Genomic DNA, 14,360 nt, shown 5'->3' with positions numbered 1-14,360 from the left:
TGGTAGATGGCATTAGGGATTCAAGGTATGAGGAACAGAATATGGCAACAGCTGAACAGTGTCAAGCTAAATACAATATGTTCGCATCTTTCAACAACACATGGTTGGAGGCAGGCTGGTTGAAATTGCACAAATAAAATCCAAGCAAGGTGGAGAGCCTAGAAGCTCTTTTTGCACTAGGTCCACTTGGGGTTGCCCAGCATGGAAAAAGCTTTTAAGCTCCCCACCTTGCTTGCTGGGCAAGGCCCACTCAGCACACCTGTTCTGGGATGCTCTTGCAAGATCTCACAGGGCCATACGAGTTCCCGCAAGATCTTGCGCAAACATCCTAAGCCTTCCAGAGCCAGTGCCTTACCCTCCAAGCAAGGCAGAGAGCTTAAAAGCTCTTTTCATGCTAGGTCTGCTAGGGTTTCCTGGTGGTCAAGGAGCTTTTAAGCTCTCCGCCTTGCTTGCTGGGTGAGGCCCACATGGCACACGGGTTCTGGGAGTAAGGGGTTCAGACTGAATCATTGGGCAGCTGCACACTAGTGGCACAGGCTTGCTTGAATAAACAGAATTCTACACACTTAAAAGCACTGGAGAAATATTTGTAAGTGTATTATTACATTGCAAACAAAATGGAAAATTAGACCGGGCCATATGCTGTAGCATGAACTGGAGCGTTCCAGGCTACAGGGTGGGGTTGCCTGATCCAGGCCTCATTGCTAATTTACCCTTGCAGAGCAGGAGATTCCACCCCTTCCATTCCGGGTTCCCCTGCCCCCCAGCATTGCACAGAACACAGGCCTTGTGCTGGTTTCCCAGGCCACGCCCACGTGGCAGCCAGTTCCCAACCACTGTCAGGCTAACCAGATTGCCTCCTCCTTGCTCAGAGCACACTACAGTCAGGATACTGCAGCCTTGACAGGATGTGATTCAGCATCCTGTTTTTAAGTATCTGATAGAGTCAGCAGCTTCTGCCTCCACTTCTCCTTGCTGACTTCAGCTGCAAGACAACAAGGGATCACAGCCCGTGGGATGGCACAGCATGGCTATTGTCTTCAGGCGTAGCCCCCCCCCCCCCCCCGCAGGCTGCTAAAGCCTCCATTCACTCTACTTTAAGCACATTCACTCAAAGCCCTGTAATTGTGACTGACCTATAACTGTGACCCGAGTCATGGATTCCACACTATGCAACCCACATTTTCCATAATGTGTTCAGCTTCCTAGATTCAGCCTTGAAATGGAGGCAGTTGTTTTCCTGGAATGCTAGCACGTATTTGTTTGGTGCTTGTGTGGTAGTCTTGAAGGCTATTTTGTGGCTCCTCCTCCTCTTTTTCTCAGCTGTAGCGCTAAGCTGCGTAAATGTGGCTGGCCCTGGTTGTGTGGTGGACAGTGGATGGCATCAGATAGCCCCAGGGATAGGAAACCAGGTAGCGAGAGGCGGAGTTTGCACATACTTTCCCCCAATCTTTGCATGGGAAGATCGCCTAGCCTTTCTCTGGATACACTGTTGTGCCCAGATTACTTGAATTTGCCAGAGTCTTTCTCTTATAAGACTCATTAGAGCTAAATCCGTCTTCCTAAATGTTTGATGGAGTAGTGACTTGCCTCCATCTAGTGAAAACATGTCACTGTCTTGGACCAAGTGAGTTCCAACTGCTCCGACTCACCCCTTTGCCTCAGAGGCCATTGTTGGCCTTTGTTGCCTAGTGGGCAAAGGCCAAAGGGGCAACACCAAGGAGGAGGGCAGGATATGCCACCAGAATAACCCTGTTGCGATAGGGACACATCATGTAATTTCTGTTCCTCTTGAGTGAATGTGATTTTTAAAATTGCAAGCATGTTTTGTAAACAGCTTTGAGAGCCCTTTGAGACTGTAAAATGCAGTATAAGGCCCTTCTTTGTGTGCCTCCTCCGTGAGAGGTTTGGAGGGTGGCAGTACCAGAATGGGACTTTTCTGCAGTGGCTCCCCATGTGTGGAATGCTCTGCTCTCCCCAGGGAGGTTCGCCTGACACTTTCATTATACACCTTTAGGTACCAGATGTTCCTCTTTAACCAAGCCTTTGGTTGATTGACATTCAGTGCCCTTTTAAAATGTGTTGGGGCGTTACTGGGTTGTTCTTGTTTTTATTTTGATTATGTATTTTGTGTTTTCATATTATGATTTTATCCTGTGAACCGCTCTGAGAACTGCAGGTATAGGGTGGTATATAAATTTAATAAATAGAAGTAGTAGTAGTAAAAGTAAAGGTAAAGGTACCCCTGCCTGTACGGGCCAGTCGTGTCCGACTCTAGGGTTGCGCGCCCATCTCACTTAAGAGGCCAGGGGCCAGCGCTGTCCGGAGACACTTCCGGGTCACGTGGCCAGCGTGACATCGCTGCTCTGGCGAGCCAGCACCAGCACAGCACACGGAAACGCCATTTACCTTCCCGCTATAAAGCGATACCTATTTATCTACTTGCACTTAGGGGTGCTTTCGAACTGCTAGGTGGGCAGGAGCTGGGACCGAAAGACGGGAGCTCACCCTGCCATGGGGATTCGAACCGCCGACCATACAGTCAGCAAGTCCTAGGCACTGAGGTTTTACCCACAGCGCCACAAGTAGATAAATAGGTACCGCTCCGGCGGGAAGGTAAAAGGCGTTTCCATGTGCTGCTCTGGTTCGCCAGAAGCGGCTTAGTCATGCTGGCCGCATGACCCGGAAACTGTATGCCAGCTCCCTCGGCCAGTAAAGCGAGATGAGTCCTGCAACCCCAGAGTCGTTTGCAACTGGACCTAATGGCCAGGGGTCCCTTTACCTTTAGTAGTAGTAATAATAATATTCTAAATAAATAATTGGTGATCTCCTCTGCACAGGTAAAATATAGTACTTTTTCGCACAACACATCATTCCCTGGTCCTGAATGGGGTAACTGTGCCCCTGAAGGACCAGGTGCGCAGCCTGGGAGTCATTTTGGACTCACAGCTGTCCATGGAGGCACAGGTTAATTCTGTGTCCAGGGCAGCTGTTTACCAGCTCCACCTGGTACGCAGGCTAAGACCCTACCTGCCCGCAGACTGTCTTGCCAGAGTGGTGCATGCTCTAGTTATCTCCCGCTTAGACTACTGCAACGCGCTCTACGTGGGGCTACCTTTGAAGGTGACCCGGAAACTGCAATTAATGCAGAATGCGGCCGCTAGGCTGGTGACTGGGAGTGGCCGCTGGGACCACATAACACCAGTTCTGAGAGATCTGCATTGGCTCCCAGTACGTTTCCGAGCACAATTCAAAGTGTTGGTGCTGACCTTTAAAGCCCTAAACGGCCTCGGTCCAGTATACCTGAAGGAGCGTCTCCACCCCCATCGTTCAGCCCGGACACTGAGATCCAGCGCCGAGGGCCTTCTGGCGGTTCCCTCATTGCGAGAAGTAAGGTTACAGGGAACCAGGCAGAGGGCCTTCTCGGTAGTGGCTCCTGCCCTGTGGAACGCCCTCCCAGCAGATGTCAAAGCAATAAACAACTATTTTACTTTTAAAAGTCATCTGAAGGCGGCCCTCTTTAGGGAAGTTTTTAATGTTTGATGCTGTACTGTTTTTAATATTCAGTTGGAAGCCGCCCAGAGTGGCTGGGGAAACCCAGCCAGATGGGCGGGGTATAAATAATAAATTATTATTATTATTATTATCATTAACTGATACTGTTTTGTTACTGTAAGATGTTGTAATAGCCACTGGCTTAGATATTGGAAGAGAGGTTTGTCAAAGTAGGGCAGAGAAGTAAGCAGGATGCTTCAATACCATCAAATGAAAAAAATTTCTCTGCTGATGAAAATGAAGAACAAATAGCTGATGCCCAAGATGCAAATTATGGAAGTTATGAATGGACATTAGTGAAACCAAGTACACATTCCACTTCTAATAAAAAGTCAGAGTGTAACACATTATAAAAGAGCATCTGATAGATGATTGGCCTGCATGCCACAACTGCCACTGCTGGCTTGATTACTGAAGAGGACAAGAGGCTTGTAGTTGGATCACATAAAGTCAAGAGGGCCTAAGAAATATTTGTGAAAGCCCTGGATTAGGCATTGGATTATCTATGTCAGAAGGATGAGATGGACTGCATCTTCTTGATAGCCATGAATATACAAATAAAGTTACACTAAAAACAGACAGTTCAGATCAGCAGTTCCCCAGCATCATCATAGAACAGTATTATTTTATGTGCAGTGAACGAGGCGGAAGATAACTCCACCACTACTCTAGAGAAAGACTCGGGGGGGGGGGGACCAGTTGAAGTTATTACTCATAATCTTGTAGATTTTGTGAAGAAGGGCACTGATAAGAGCTTGCAGGCCATTGGAGGCGATACTACAAATGTTAACACTGGCTGTTGGGTAGAGGTCAAGCTTGGTCATAAGCTGATCTGGTTGGTTTGTGCCGTCCACACCAATGAGTTACCCCTGTGACAGCTTGATTACAGCAGTCAATGGGAAGACCTTGTCTATCAGCAAGTGGACAGTTAACATTCAAAATGCTAGATTCTGCTACAGAACTTGAAATTGATCCTTCATTCACCAAACTCTCAACTGAAGAGCCTATTGCTTCACTGAGTGACAGTGTTATAAAGGATATATCTACTGATCAAGCACTGCAAATGCTAAGCATGATCTTAATGTTCATGTTCTGTTGTGCACCCTCTTTTTGGAGTGCTTGTTCTCCTGGGGTGGTTCCACTTGCCCTCAGCAAGGCATAACCAGAAGACATTCCTTGTGGATTGTGCCTACGCTACTTAAGCCTGTCTGCTTGCTTGCATTCAAATGGCCATCCTTGAAAATGGGTCCTTTGTGTTTCTATCTAAGCCTGCTGCATGATGGGAGATGAGAGATTAAGCTCGACTCCCCCCAAGGTGGGCCTGGGACGCTGCACAGTGTGGCTTTTCTCCTTGTGTGGAACCCTCTCCTGTGGTGTGTGTGTGTCTTGCAGCTGACAGAAATGTGCAGATTGCAATCATGATGAAGCAAATCTGTGTCACCATGGCAGAGTTGGCTGGCATTGCTGGCAGTTTGTTCCTGCTGGGAAATCTGCCTTTGTGGGCTCCCTGTTTGATTTCCTCCTTCCTTGCCCTGAAAGAGCTTTTGCATCTGGCACCGTGAATGGCCTGCAGTCTCTGAAAACACTGCTTGGAATTCTTGGGTAGTGAACACAGCCTACGCCCTCTTGCTCAAACAATACCCTGCTCAGAAGATAACTTTTGTTGGCAGAGTGCTGCAAGCATTTGGAGCGAAACTTGCCAGCCGCTCTCGCTCGCCGCCTGCCCTTGTATCTGAAAGGCGCAGCGGAGGCCTCGCCAGATGTTACCTCCAGAAAGGGCGCTCACCCTCCTGGCCAAAGTGTCCGTGTGCTCCATCCTGTAACTGTCTTTGCTCCTTGTTTCAAACATCCCCAGGGAGGCATCAAGAGGCTGTTGGTTCTTCCCACAGAAATTTGACAGCAACTGCCGCTGGTCAGGAGTAAACCAGTGGCAAATTGATGGGTGGAATTGTGCTTCCTTTAAGAGAGGCTATGATGAGAATTCTCTGTGGGGCAGCCTGCCTTTGACACGACACATTCTTAATAAAACTATACTCATTTTGGTATAATCCAGCATTTAATGTTGATCATTTAATTCACACTCTTGAACTGTGTCAGACTACACAAAAAGCAACAAATTTTAGAGCTTGCTAAGCAGCATAAGACTAGGTCAGCTAGATCAGACCAAAGGGGCCTCCCTTGTGCTTGATCTGAAAGCTGCAGTTAGAGCATAATGCTGCAGCATGACTGCTGACAGGAGTGAGACCCCATCAGCATAGAACATCATTTTTGGAGGGGAAAAGTGCGTCCTATAGGGCGAAAAATACGGTAAGTCCTGTTGCTGCCAAAATCACAGCTAGTTGTGGTTTCTCTTTGGAAAGTGCAGGCCCAGCAGAGCTGAGGTTGTGATATGGTCTTGAGCCATGGCACAAGCATGAGCTTGACTTTCTCTCTCAGGTAGTTGATTATAGCACCTGTCTGAAACGCCTCTTGGGTGCCTTGACTCAGAAGACTGCTTCTGGCACTGGACTGCATGCTGCAGAAACACCATCAGGAATGCAAATGCCTTCCTTTCTTAATAGAAGTGTTGGGAATCTGCAGAATGGATATGTTGATTCACCATATCTTTGCTGAATGGATGGCATCTCTCTGAATGACAACGCAAAATCAGCAGCAAGCTTGGGATCCCACAGCAGTTTCTCTGGCAAGCTTAAAGGTGTCACAGCCAAATATGAGCTCTGGTAATTCAATCCTGGTATCTTAATTTCCTCTTGCAATTCCCATTAGATGTGGCCTTCCTTGCTTCCTGCTTCCCAGCTATTTGGGAGCTAGTTCATTGTGTCCTGGACTGGTAACTTCTCTCCAAAGAAAGTGGAGAGGAAGGTGTTTCTAGAAAAATGGACAGACTTTAAGAAAGGGAGCCAGTGACAGCTTCAGGATTTCTGACAATACCAAGGCGCATGTCCAGCTCTTTAGCCCCTCTCTACAAGTTAGGCTGCCTTAATGGGCACAGTCCTGTAAGTTGCCACCATATTTAAGCTCTTTGCCTTGCATGTGTTTAATTTGTGAATTTTCAGCTGGCTGGCTGCCAAGTGTGTAAAGCTGTGATTACACGAGTTAAATGTGTGCAAGTTGTGAGTTGAAGTGCTGTAGCCAAGATGGTGGATAAAAATGGTTTTCTGTTGCTCCAGAAGGTAAAACAAGAAAAATGATTTAGGTCAGGCATAGGCAAACTCGGCCCTCCAGGTTTTTTGGGACTACAACTTCCATCATCCCTAGCTAACAGGACCAGTTGTCAGGGGTGATGGGAATTGTAGTCTCAAAACATCTGGAGGGCCAAGTTTGCCTATCCCTGATTTAGGTTAAACTTATTTATTTAATTTCTTAAACACATTAGTCACCTTTTTTTGCCAATGCACCCCAAAGCAAGTTACAGCAATCTAGTCATCCATCAGTAAAACCACCATAAAACAAAACATAGAACAAATCAAAAGTACATTCTTATTTTTAAAAGGCAGGATTAAAATACCCCACCCACTAAAGGAGCCCACAGATAATTAAAATCCAAAAACTTTGTTTCTGCCTTGCGCCTAAAGATGAGGAGAGCATTTTTCGACAAGCAAGGAGCCACCAGTGAAAAGGCCCACTCTTGTGTGGCCACCCTCTAGAGCCCCTGTGGAGGGGGGCCCACAGAGAAGGGCCTCCAGTGATGATCACAGGGTCTGGGTCAGACTATAGGTTCAACGTCCTGCTTGACAGTGGAGCAGCCTGTGTTGGAAGGTGATGAGCCCTCCTTTGTTAGAGATTTCCAAGCAGAGGCTGGATTGTCACCTCTTTTCAAGGATCCTATAGCAACAGATCTCCTGCATCAGCAGGAGGAGGTTGGACCTTTGAGACCCTATCCAGCTGTACAATTCTAAATTGACTCTCCTTCCTTGGAGGTTTTTAAGCAGGGGTTGAATGACCACCTGTCATGGATGTTTTAGCTGAGATTCCTGCATTGTAGGGGGTTGGATTAGATGACCCTTGGGGTCCCTTCCAACTCTGCAATTCTATGATTCTATAAAATTGACCCAACAAGAAATAACAAGGCTGTTGTTTTCCATACAAAAGCCTAATTGTTTGTTTAAAAACAGCCTTATGTTCACCTATTTGCCCAGCAAGGAAGTATGTGAGGTGAAATCTTAACATAATGAGGCTGTTTCACTCTATATGCAGTGCAGAACTGGGGTTTGGGGGGGGAGAGTTTTACTTACTCATCTGTCAGTGTGACACTTCTTAATCTACTGAGGTTCAAATGAATTTGGAGTTCTTTTGGAGCCCAGCTGTTGGACTGTACTTTTCTTCCGAAAACAAGAGGTGCTGCTGCTGTTTTACAGAGCCTGAAAAGAAGAAAAGCCTGTAGGAGCTTAATGATTTGATGAGCTTCAGCTGGTTTTCTCCCGCCTCCGTTGCCCTTTCTTTTGAAAGGCCCTCTTTCATCAGGATATGTTAGGGCAAGTGCTTTCTGAGCCAGGATATGGTGGGGGGAGCACAGTGTTCCGTAAAAGCCACCCCTTCCTGGGTAGCATCAACAGGCTTGGAGAGTCCTCTCGCCTTCACTCAACAGTTGGTGGCCGTTTTCTCCTCTTCTCTTTTGTCTTGCCAAAAAAATAATAAAATTGAGTAGTGAGAGGATGCTGGTTATGAACCTTTCAGATTTTGCTGACTTCTGCCTCTCTTTTCGACCAGTGCAATGCTTCTGCTGCTCAAAGAAACCCCGTCCAAAATAGTACGTATGGAACGTTACCCCTCCCATTCCCCTCCATGGCTTTGCTTACTTGAGGTTTCTAGGTTCTGTTTAGGTTTCTTCTCCTTAAGTGAAATCTTCTGTGTCGTTGTGTTTATTTCAGATCTGATGTTTTGGTAACTAAAATGCAAATATGTAAGGTTTCTTTTTGTGTGTTGTTTGCAAAATTGCTAACACTTGCATTTTAAGGGAGCTGTATAGAAGCAAGCCTGATTTAAGTCGGTTGGGGGTTCATCTTTGCTTGTGCTGTCTTGGGGCAACAGCCAGAGAAGATACTTTGCAGGCAACTAGTGTGAGCGGAATATGGTTTGTGTGTGTGTTTGGGATGGGTGCTCAACACAGATGCTAGTGTGGTCCTTGAAAAGATGTTCATTTCCTCCTAAAAACAGTCATTGCAATACAGATTTGCTGGATTGCCCGATATTGCCATATTTGAGGGCAACTTTTATGATGTTTATGTCTGTGGCAGTGAAAATGCCATGTCATTTGCTTGTGAGGCAGCTGCTGAAATCCGGGAAGCACGCCTATTTTATTTTACATTTTTCGCTATCAACAAGCTTTTTGAAACATCTTGAGCGCCTTTGCCCTGTCCAGTGGTGACCGCATGGCCGCAGAATCAAGGCATCGTCTGTGGACTTCGCTTTCATTAGGCCTAGCTGTAGAATGATCTCATCAATGCTTTATAAAGCTGCTTGGAGTTTGCGGGCAGTTGGCAATTTCTCTCTCCTCTTTATCATAAACAGGAATTGTGTATTGCTGAGCTTAGAATGGCAGGAAATGTTAGGAGAGATTGCCTGTCGGGATTTGTGGCTAATGGGAGAAAGCACTCTTCATCGCTTGGCTTTTCTGACTTCAGCCTTTTTTTTATTTAAAAAACTGCCATTGTGCACCAACATATCTCCTTATGTGCTGTCCAGTTATTTTCCACAATTTTTTTTTTCATTGTTGGCCTGTCAATGAGATCATATTGGTGGGAGGTTGTTAGTTTCTGAGGCTGATCTTGAAGAATGAATTATAAATTTGGGGTGGGGACCTAAGTTCTTCCGGAATAAAAAAGATTGTGTGCTTATTTTTATTTTTATTGTGTTGCAAGTGTTGTCTGCTGAAATGCCCTCTTTTCTCATAAATCCCAGCTGTTTCCATTGAGGCTTCATTAGGGAAGTTCCCAGTCAATTAGAAATCTGTTTTTTTAAGAGGGAAGGAGTTGAATGTCCCCTCTATATTTGAAGGACCCCGGTTCAGTTCCTGGCATTTCCAACTTAAAAGATCTCAAAGTTGGGTAAACCCTTGTCAGAATAACACATTAGAACAGGGTTTCCTAAACTTGGGTCTCCAGCTGTTTTTGAACTACAATTCCCATAATCTCTGGTTTTGCTAGCTGGGGATGTCCAAAAACAGTTGGAGGCCCAAGTTTGGGAAATCCTGAATTAGAGGAACCTAAACGCTGGAGGTGTTTGAGAAAGGCTGCACTAGAGAGCTGCTACTAAGCACAGCAAGCCAGTCTAGGTTAGGCAGACCTCCTTTTTGTCTTGAGATCTTGAGATAGGACCATTCTTTTACAGCCTTTTAAAATGCAGAATCTCTCACACATGTGCAGTTTTGGCTAGCCAAGTCTGGCGAAATGAATGAGAAATGCACAACAGAACCAGCCTGCCCTTGCCGGCGTCCCAGTTTCTCTCAGTCGCAAAATTTGGGTTGTCCAAGCTTTATTTTTGTTCTTCCCTTTCATCCCATAATTTTTTTCAAAACGTGCTGTTGGAAGATGGCATGAAAAGGGGGTGGTAGCTTCCTCTCTAAATCCCAAAGAATCACCTGCAGTTGAAGTTTTTAAAGAGCAGCTTGAAACTGCATGCTAAGAAACAGATACAGTGGTACCTCAGGTTAAGTACTTAATTCGTTCCGGAGGTCCGTACTTAACCTGAAACTGTTCTTAACCTGAAGCACCACTTTAGCTAATGGGGCCTCCGCGCCGCCGGAGCACGATTTCTGTTCTTATCCTGAAGCAAAGTGCTTAACCTGAAGCACTATTTCTGGGTTAGTGTAGTGTGTAACCTGAAGCGTATGTAACCAAGTGTTGTTGAGTCACTGAATTGGAGGGTCACACGAAATTAAAAGACGCCTGCTCCTTGGGAGAAAGGCGATGGCAAACCTGGACAGCTTCTTAAAAAGCAAAGACATCACCTTGCCAACAAAGGTCCGTATAGTTAAAGCCATGGTTTTCCTAGTAGTGATGTATGGAAGTGAGAGCTGGACCATAAAGAAGGCCGATCGCCGAAGAATTGATGCTTTTGAATTATGGTGCTGGAGGAGACTCTTGAGAATCCCATGGACTGCAAGAAGATCAAACCTATCCATTCTTAAGGAGATCAGCCCTGAGTGCTCACTGGAAGGACAGATCGTGATGCTGAGGCTCCAAGACTTTGGCCACCTCATGAGAAGAGAAGACTCCCTGGAAAAGACCCTGATGTTGGGAAAGATTGAGGGCACAAGGAGAAGGGGGCGACAGAGGACGAGATGGTGGGACAGTGTTCTCGAAGCTACAAACATGAGTCTGACCAAACTGCGGGAGGCAGTGGGAGACAGGAGTGCCTGGCGTGCTCTGGTCCATGGGGTCACGAAGAGTCAGACACGACTAAACGACTAAACAACAACAACAACAACAATCCTCCCCTACAAAACAGCAGCCAAAGATGAAACCCAGTTGGAAAGTTACATAGAAGGCCCACACCTGCAGCCCTGCTGCCTTTAAAGTCCTCTGCCAGCAGCAAAGCATCACCAGCCCATTATGACAGCCAGCCGTTTAAAGCCTGGGACTTTGCTGCTGACTCTCTGGTCTAACAAGGGCTCAAGTGTTTTGAAGAACACAAGGCACAGTCCTTTCGTCACGGTAATTGTCTTGAGATTTCCAGAAACACTGGAAGCGCATGACACTCACTTTTTCCTCAAGGGGAGAGGAACTTTTTTGAGGAAAACAGATAAAAATATTTCCAATGTTTACTTGACTATTGGTATGTCATTTACTTGCTTTGTAGCCTTTGACTTGAGAAATGAATATATGAAATAAGCTTGTTACATATGTTATAGAAAGAAATTGGGAAAATGAAATCATCTTGGTTTATTCTCTCCCCAAGTATCCCCAAACAGGGCACAAATGAAATAATTATGCCATATTTCTAATACAAGAATTGGAATGGGGCTTTATTGTGAAGTCTGTAAATGATTTTCATTGCAATTCTGACAGTGTTTTACAAACCGGTGGGATTGGAGTTTTGGGACTGCCCCCCAGGCCAGTTTAGGTGGAGAACACGTGTGTTGCATGGATTTCGCCCTTGCTAGCATTACTGAGATAATCCAGACTTGCTATTTACCCTCATAGCCCTCCCTGTTGCACCTCCCTCCCCGAGCCTGATCTCCTGCATCTGTTTGTGTTCCAGCTTGAGTGAGAGTTTTTTTATGGTGAAAGGTGCTGCATTATTCCTCCAGCAAGGAAACAGCCCTCAAGGTCCACGAAGTCTTACTCACCTTCACAAACATGCTGGTAAGCATTGTCACAGCAAAATGTTTTTTTCTTGGGCAGTCCTCATGACTTGGGCATGATAACCTAGGAAAAATAAACCGGGGGGGGGGTACTAACTTAAGGCAGTGGTTTTCTGTAGCCTGATATGTTAAAAATGTTTCTCTCTGGGAGCCAGGGAAGGAGAGCTGGGTCCTGTTTAGGGGCAAACAGCCTGTAGGACAGGGCACCCCATGGTCGGTCCTGTGTGGCTGGGAGCTGAGACTTGTATTTCTCCAGATGTCAGCAGTTTCACAGACCCAGCTACCATCCCACAGTGTATCTTACTGCGCTTGCACCATCAAATCATTAAGCTGGGACTTGTATCCTTGGCTACATGCATCCATTTGCCTTCCTCATACACACTATAAGACCTCTCTGACTCTCAGTGCAAAATGCAAAATGGACCGTGGTGCAAATCTTAGGTCTGAGTTACAAGATTATGGTGTGAGTAATCATGCTTTGGGCCTGCCAAAGGGTCCAGAGACTATTCTGGGTGACATATCTTGTTTGTTTCACTTGGAAGCAGGGAAACTAGGCCAACCAGCAATTGACCTGAGGCCAAACTATTGGAACAGCTGGGTCATTTAGCCACCTAGAGTGAGCAGCATTTGGCAGCAAGTGAATTGTGGTTAGAGAGTAGACTTTACCTGTTGTAATCACACACTGAGATACGCTTGTGGAATAAGAAAATAACAAAAGTTGTTTATTATAGGAAGTAAATGACTTGCATAGAAAAGTTCCTAGTTCTAACCTAACATGCTATTCTAGAAATGACAAAGGCAATCATGCTTGCTGCTTTGCTCTCATAGTTCCAAGGTGACCCCTCAGCTTGAGGTCTGAGAGAGAAGTGTCAGGAGCAGGAGGAAGGTGTAAAACAGGATGCATCCTATCAGTCTAAAGTTAAACAACAAGGAGGTAAAGAAGTAAGCCAATAGGTTAAAGCAGTGGTTTTCAACCCGCTTGCCGTGGCACCCTGGGGTGCCTTGAATGATGGTCAGGGCTGCCGCAGGTAACACTGGCCTCCATCCCCCTTTCCTTCCCTCTCTCCTCTGATGCCCTCTTGCATCTCTGCCTCCCAAAGGCTTGCTCAGCTGTTTGTTGCACCAGCCGTAGCTACAAGCTCCATGGGCAAATGGTTCCTCTGGGGCTGGCCAGGGGGTGCTGGTTGCCAGGAGTTGAGGCGGCCTCTGAGTAAGCAAGCAAGCGGGCCGGGGAGCCTAGCCAGGCAGTCCGCCAGCCCTTGCTGTTGGGAGTGGACAGACAGGTCCCAGGCCCCTGTGGGGCAGTGTGAGGGAGGCCCCTCTCTTTGGGGCGGGGGGGGGGGCAGCTCAGAGACCAGGGGACTCCTAAGGAGAGGAGAGGAGGCCGAGGGAATACTCCACAAAGGAGGGTGTTCCCAAAAGGGTGAGAGGCTGCCAGCTCTGGAGGAAGGGGTTACATAACTGGGCTCCTGAGCCCCACAGGGGTGCCGCCGAAACAATGTAGTTGGTAAAGGGAGCTGGGGACTCAAAAAGGTTGGAAACCTCTGGGTTAAAGGTACAGCGATAGTCTGGGAATGTGGAGGTCCTTCACTTTTCCTGTCTACTCCATGCAAACCACTCTTCTGCAAGTTGAGTTGTACCCAAATGTCCAACACAAACCAACTCAGTGGTGGAACAGGGCAAGCATCCACCATGGAAAAGGATTCCGGCTGTTGGGCTGGAACAACGCCCCTTGGAGAGCAGTCGCTTCTCAGAGCAGTTGACGTGGTGTACAGTTGACCAGTGGTTTGCAGGGGCGGATCTAATATGAAGCTAACGAAGCTATGTTCTGCCATCTCTTAAACTCTCTGAGGCAGACTGGGGAAGTCTAAAGGAATGGGAAGCAAAACCAACGTAGTTTTATGCATACCATTCTTGAACCATGTGGACTTGACGTGGAATATCACACAGTTCAAAGCATCAGGCTAATCCATATCTACTTCTGGATCTGCAGGTGATTTGCCCCAACATCTTCAGGTGATGATCAACCTCCTTCGCTGTGAGGACAGGATCAAATTGGTAAGAGGCCTTGCTCATTCCGCAACCCCCATGTGTCTGGACCACAATCTCTGTGTGGTGCTTGATAAAGGACTCGTGAGAGAGTATGGCAGATCTGCAGATGGTGCTTAAAATCCAGGATGGTGAAGGCAGCATTTGAAGAAGAGCAGCCTTTGGAATCATTTTACTGGCACAGTAATCCAGCTTGAGCCACAAGCCAGCTCAAAGATGAGGGCAGTTTCTCCCATTGAAATCCAAGGGTGCTGCCTTGTTTGAGTTGTGGTTTGAGCACCTGCACTGGCTTCCTACTGTCTCTTGGGCTGCTTCCTAAAAGGCCCCAAGGAGCCTATTTCAGAGCAGGGGTGGGGAAGGTGTGGCCCTCCAGAGTTTGCTGAGCTCCCATCAGCCCCAGGCCAGTATGGCCAGTGGTTAGGAATGATGGGAGTTGTAGTCCAGCAGCAGT

At 46.8% G+C, this 14,360-nt stretch overlaps 1 protein-coding gene across 5 annotated transcripts in view; it reads left to right on the top strand.

The window, feature by feature from the left end:
* SSH1 (slingshot protein phosphatase 1) overlaps positions 1 to 14,360 on the top strand; it is a 46,624-nt gene that overhangs the window by 14,328 nt on the left and 17,936 nt on the right. For 3 of the 5 annotated variants that reach the window (XM_077917686.1, XM_077917685.1, XM_077917687.1), the window contains exons 3-4: positions 11,758 to 11,861; positions 13,854 to 13,918. In XM_077917686.1, the coding sequence (XP_077773812.1) occupies positions 11,758 to 11,861; positions 13,854 to 13,918 (169 nt within the window). Of the gene's footprint in view, positions 1 to 7,781; positions 8,306 to 11,757; positions 11,862 to 12,694; positions 12,795 to 13,853; positions 13,919 to 14,360 lie in introns of those variants that run through there. The other 2 variants (XM_028703355.2, XM_028703356.2) reach the window with 2 other exon arrangements.

The sequence above is a fragment of the Podarcis muralis genome, chromosome 13 (genome assembly GCF_964188315.1).
Source record: "Podarcis muralis chromosome 13, rPodMur119.hap1.1, whole genome shotgun sequence".
Lineage (NCBI taxonomy): Eukaryota > Metazoa > Chordata > Lepidosauria > Squamata > Lacertidae > Podarcis > Podarcis muralis.
Note: the sequence above shows the minus strand (reverse complement) of the source record. Positions and strands in the feature narration are given on the sequence as shown.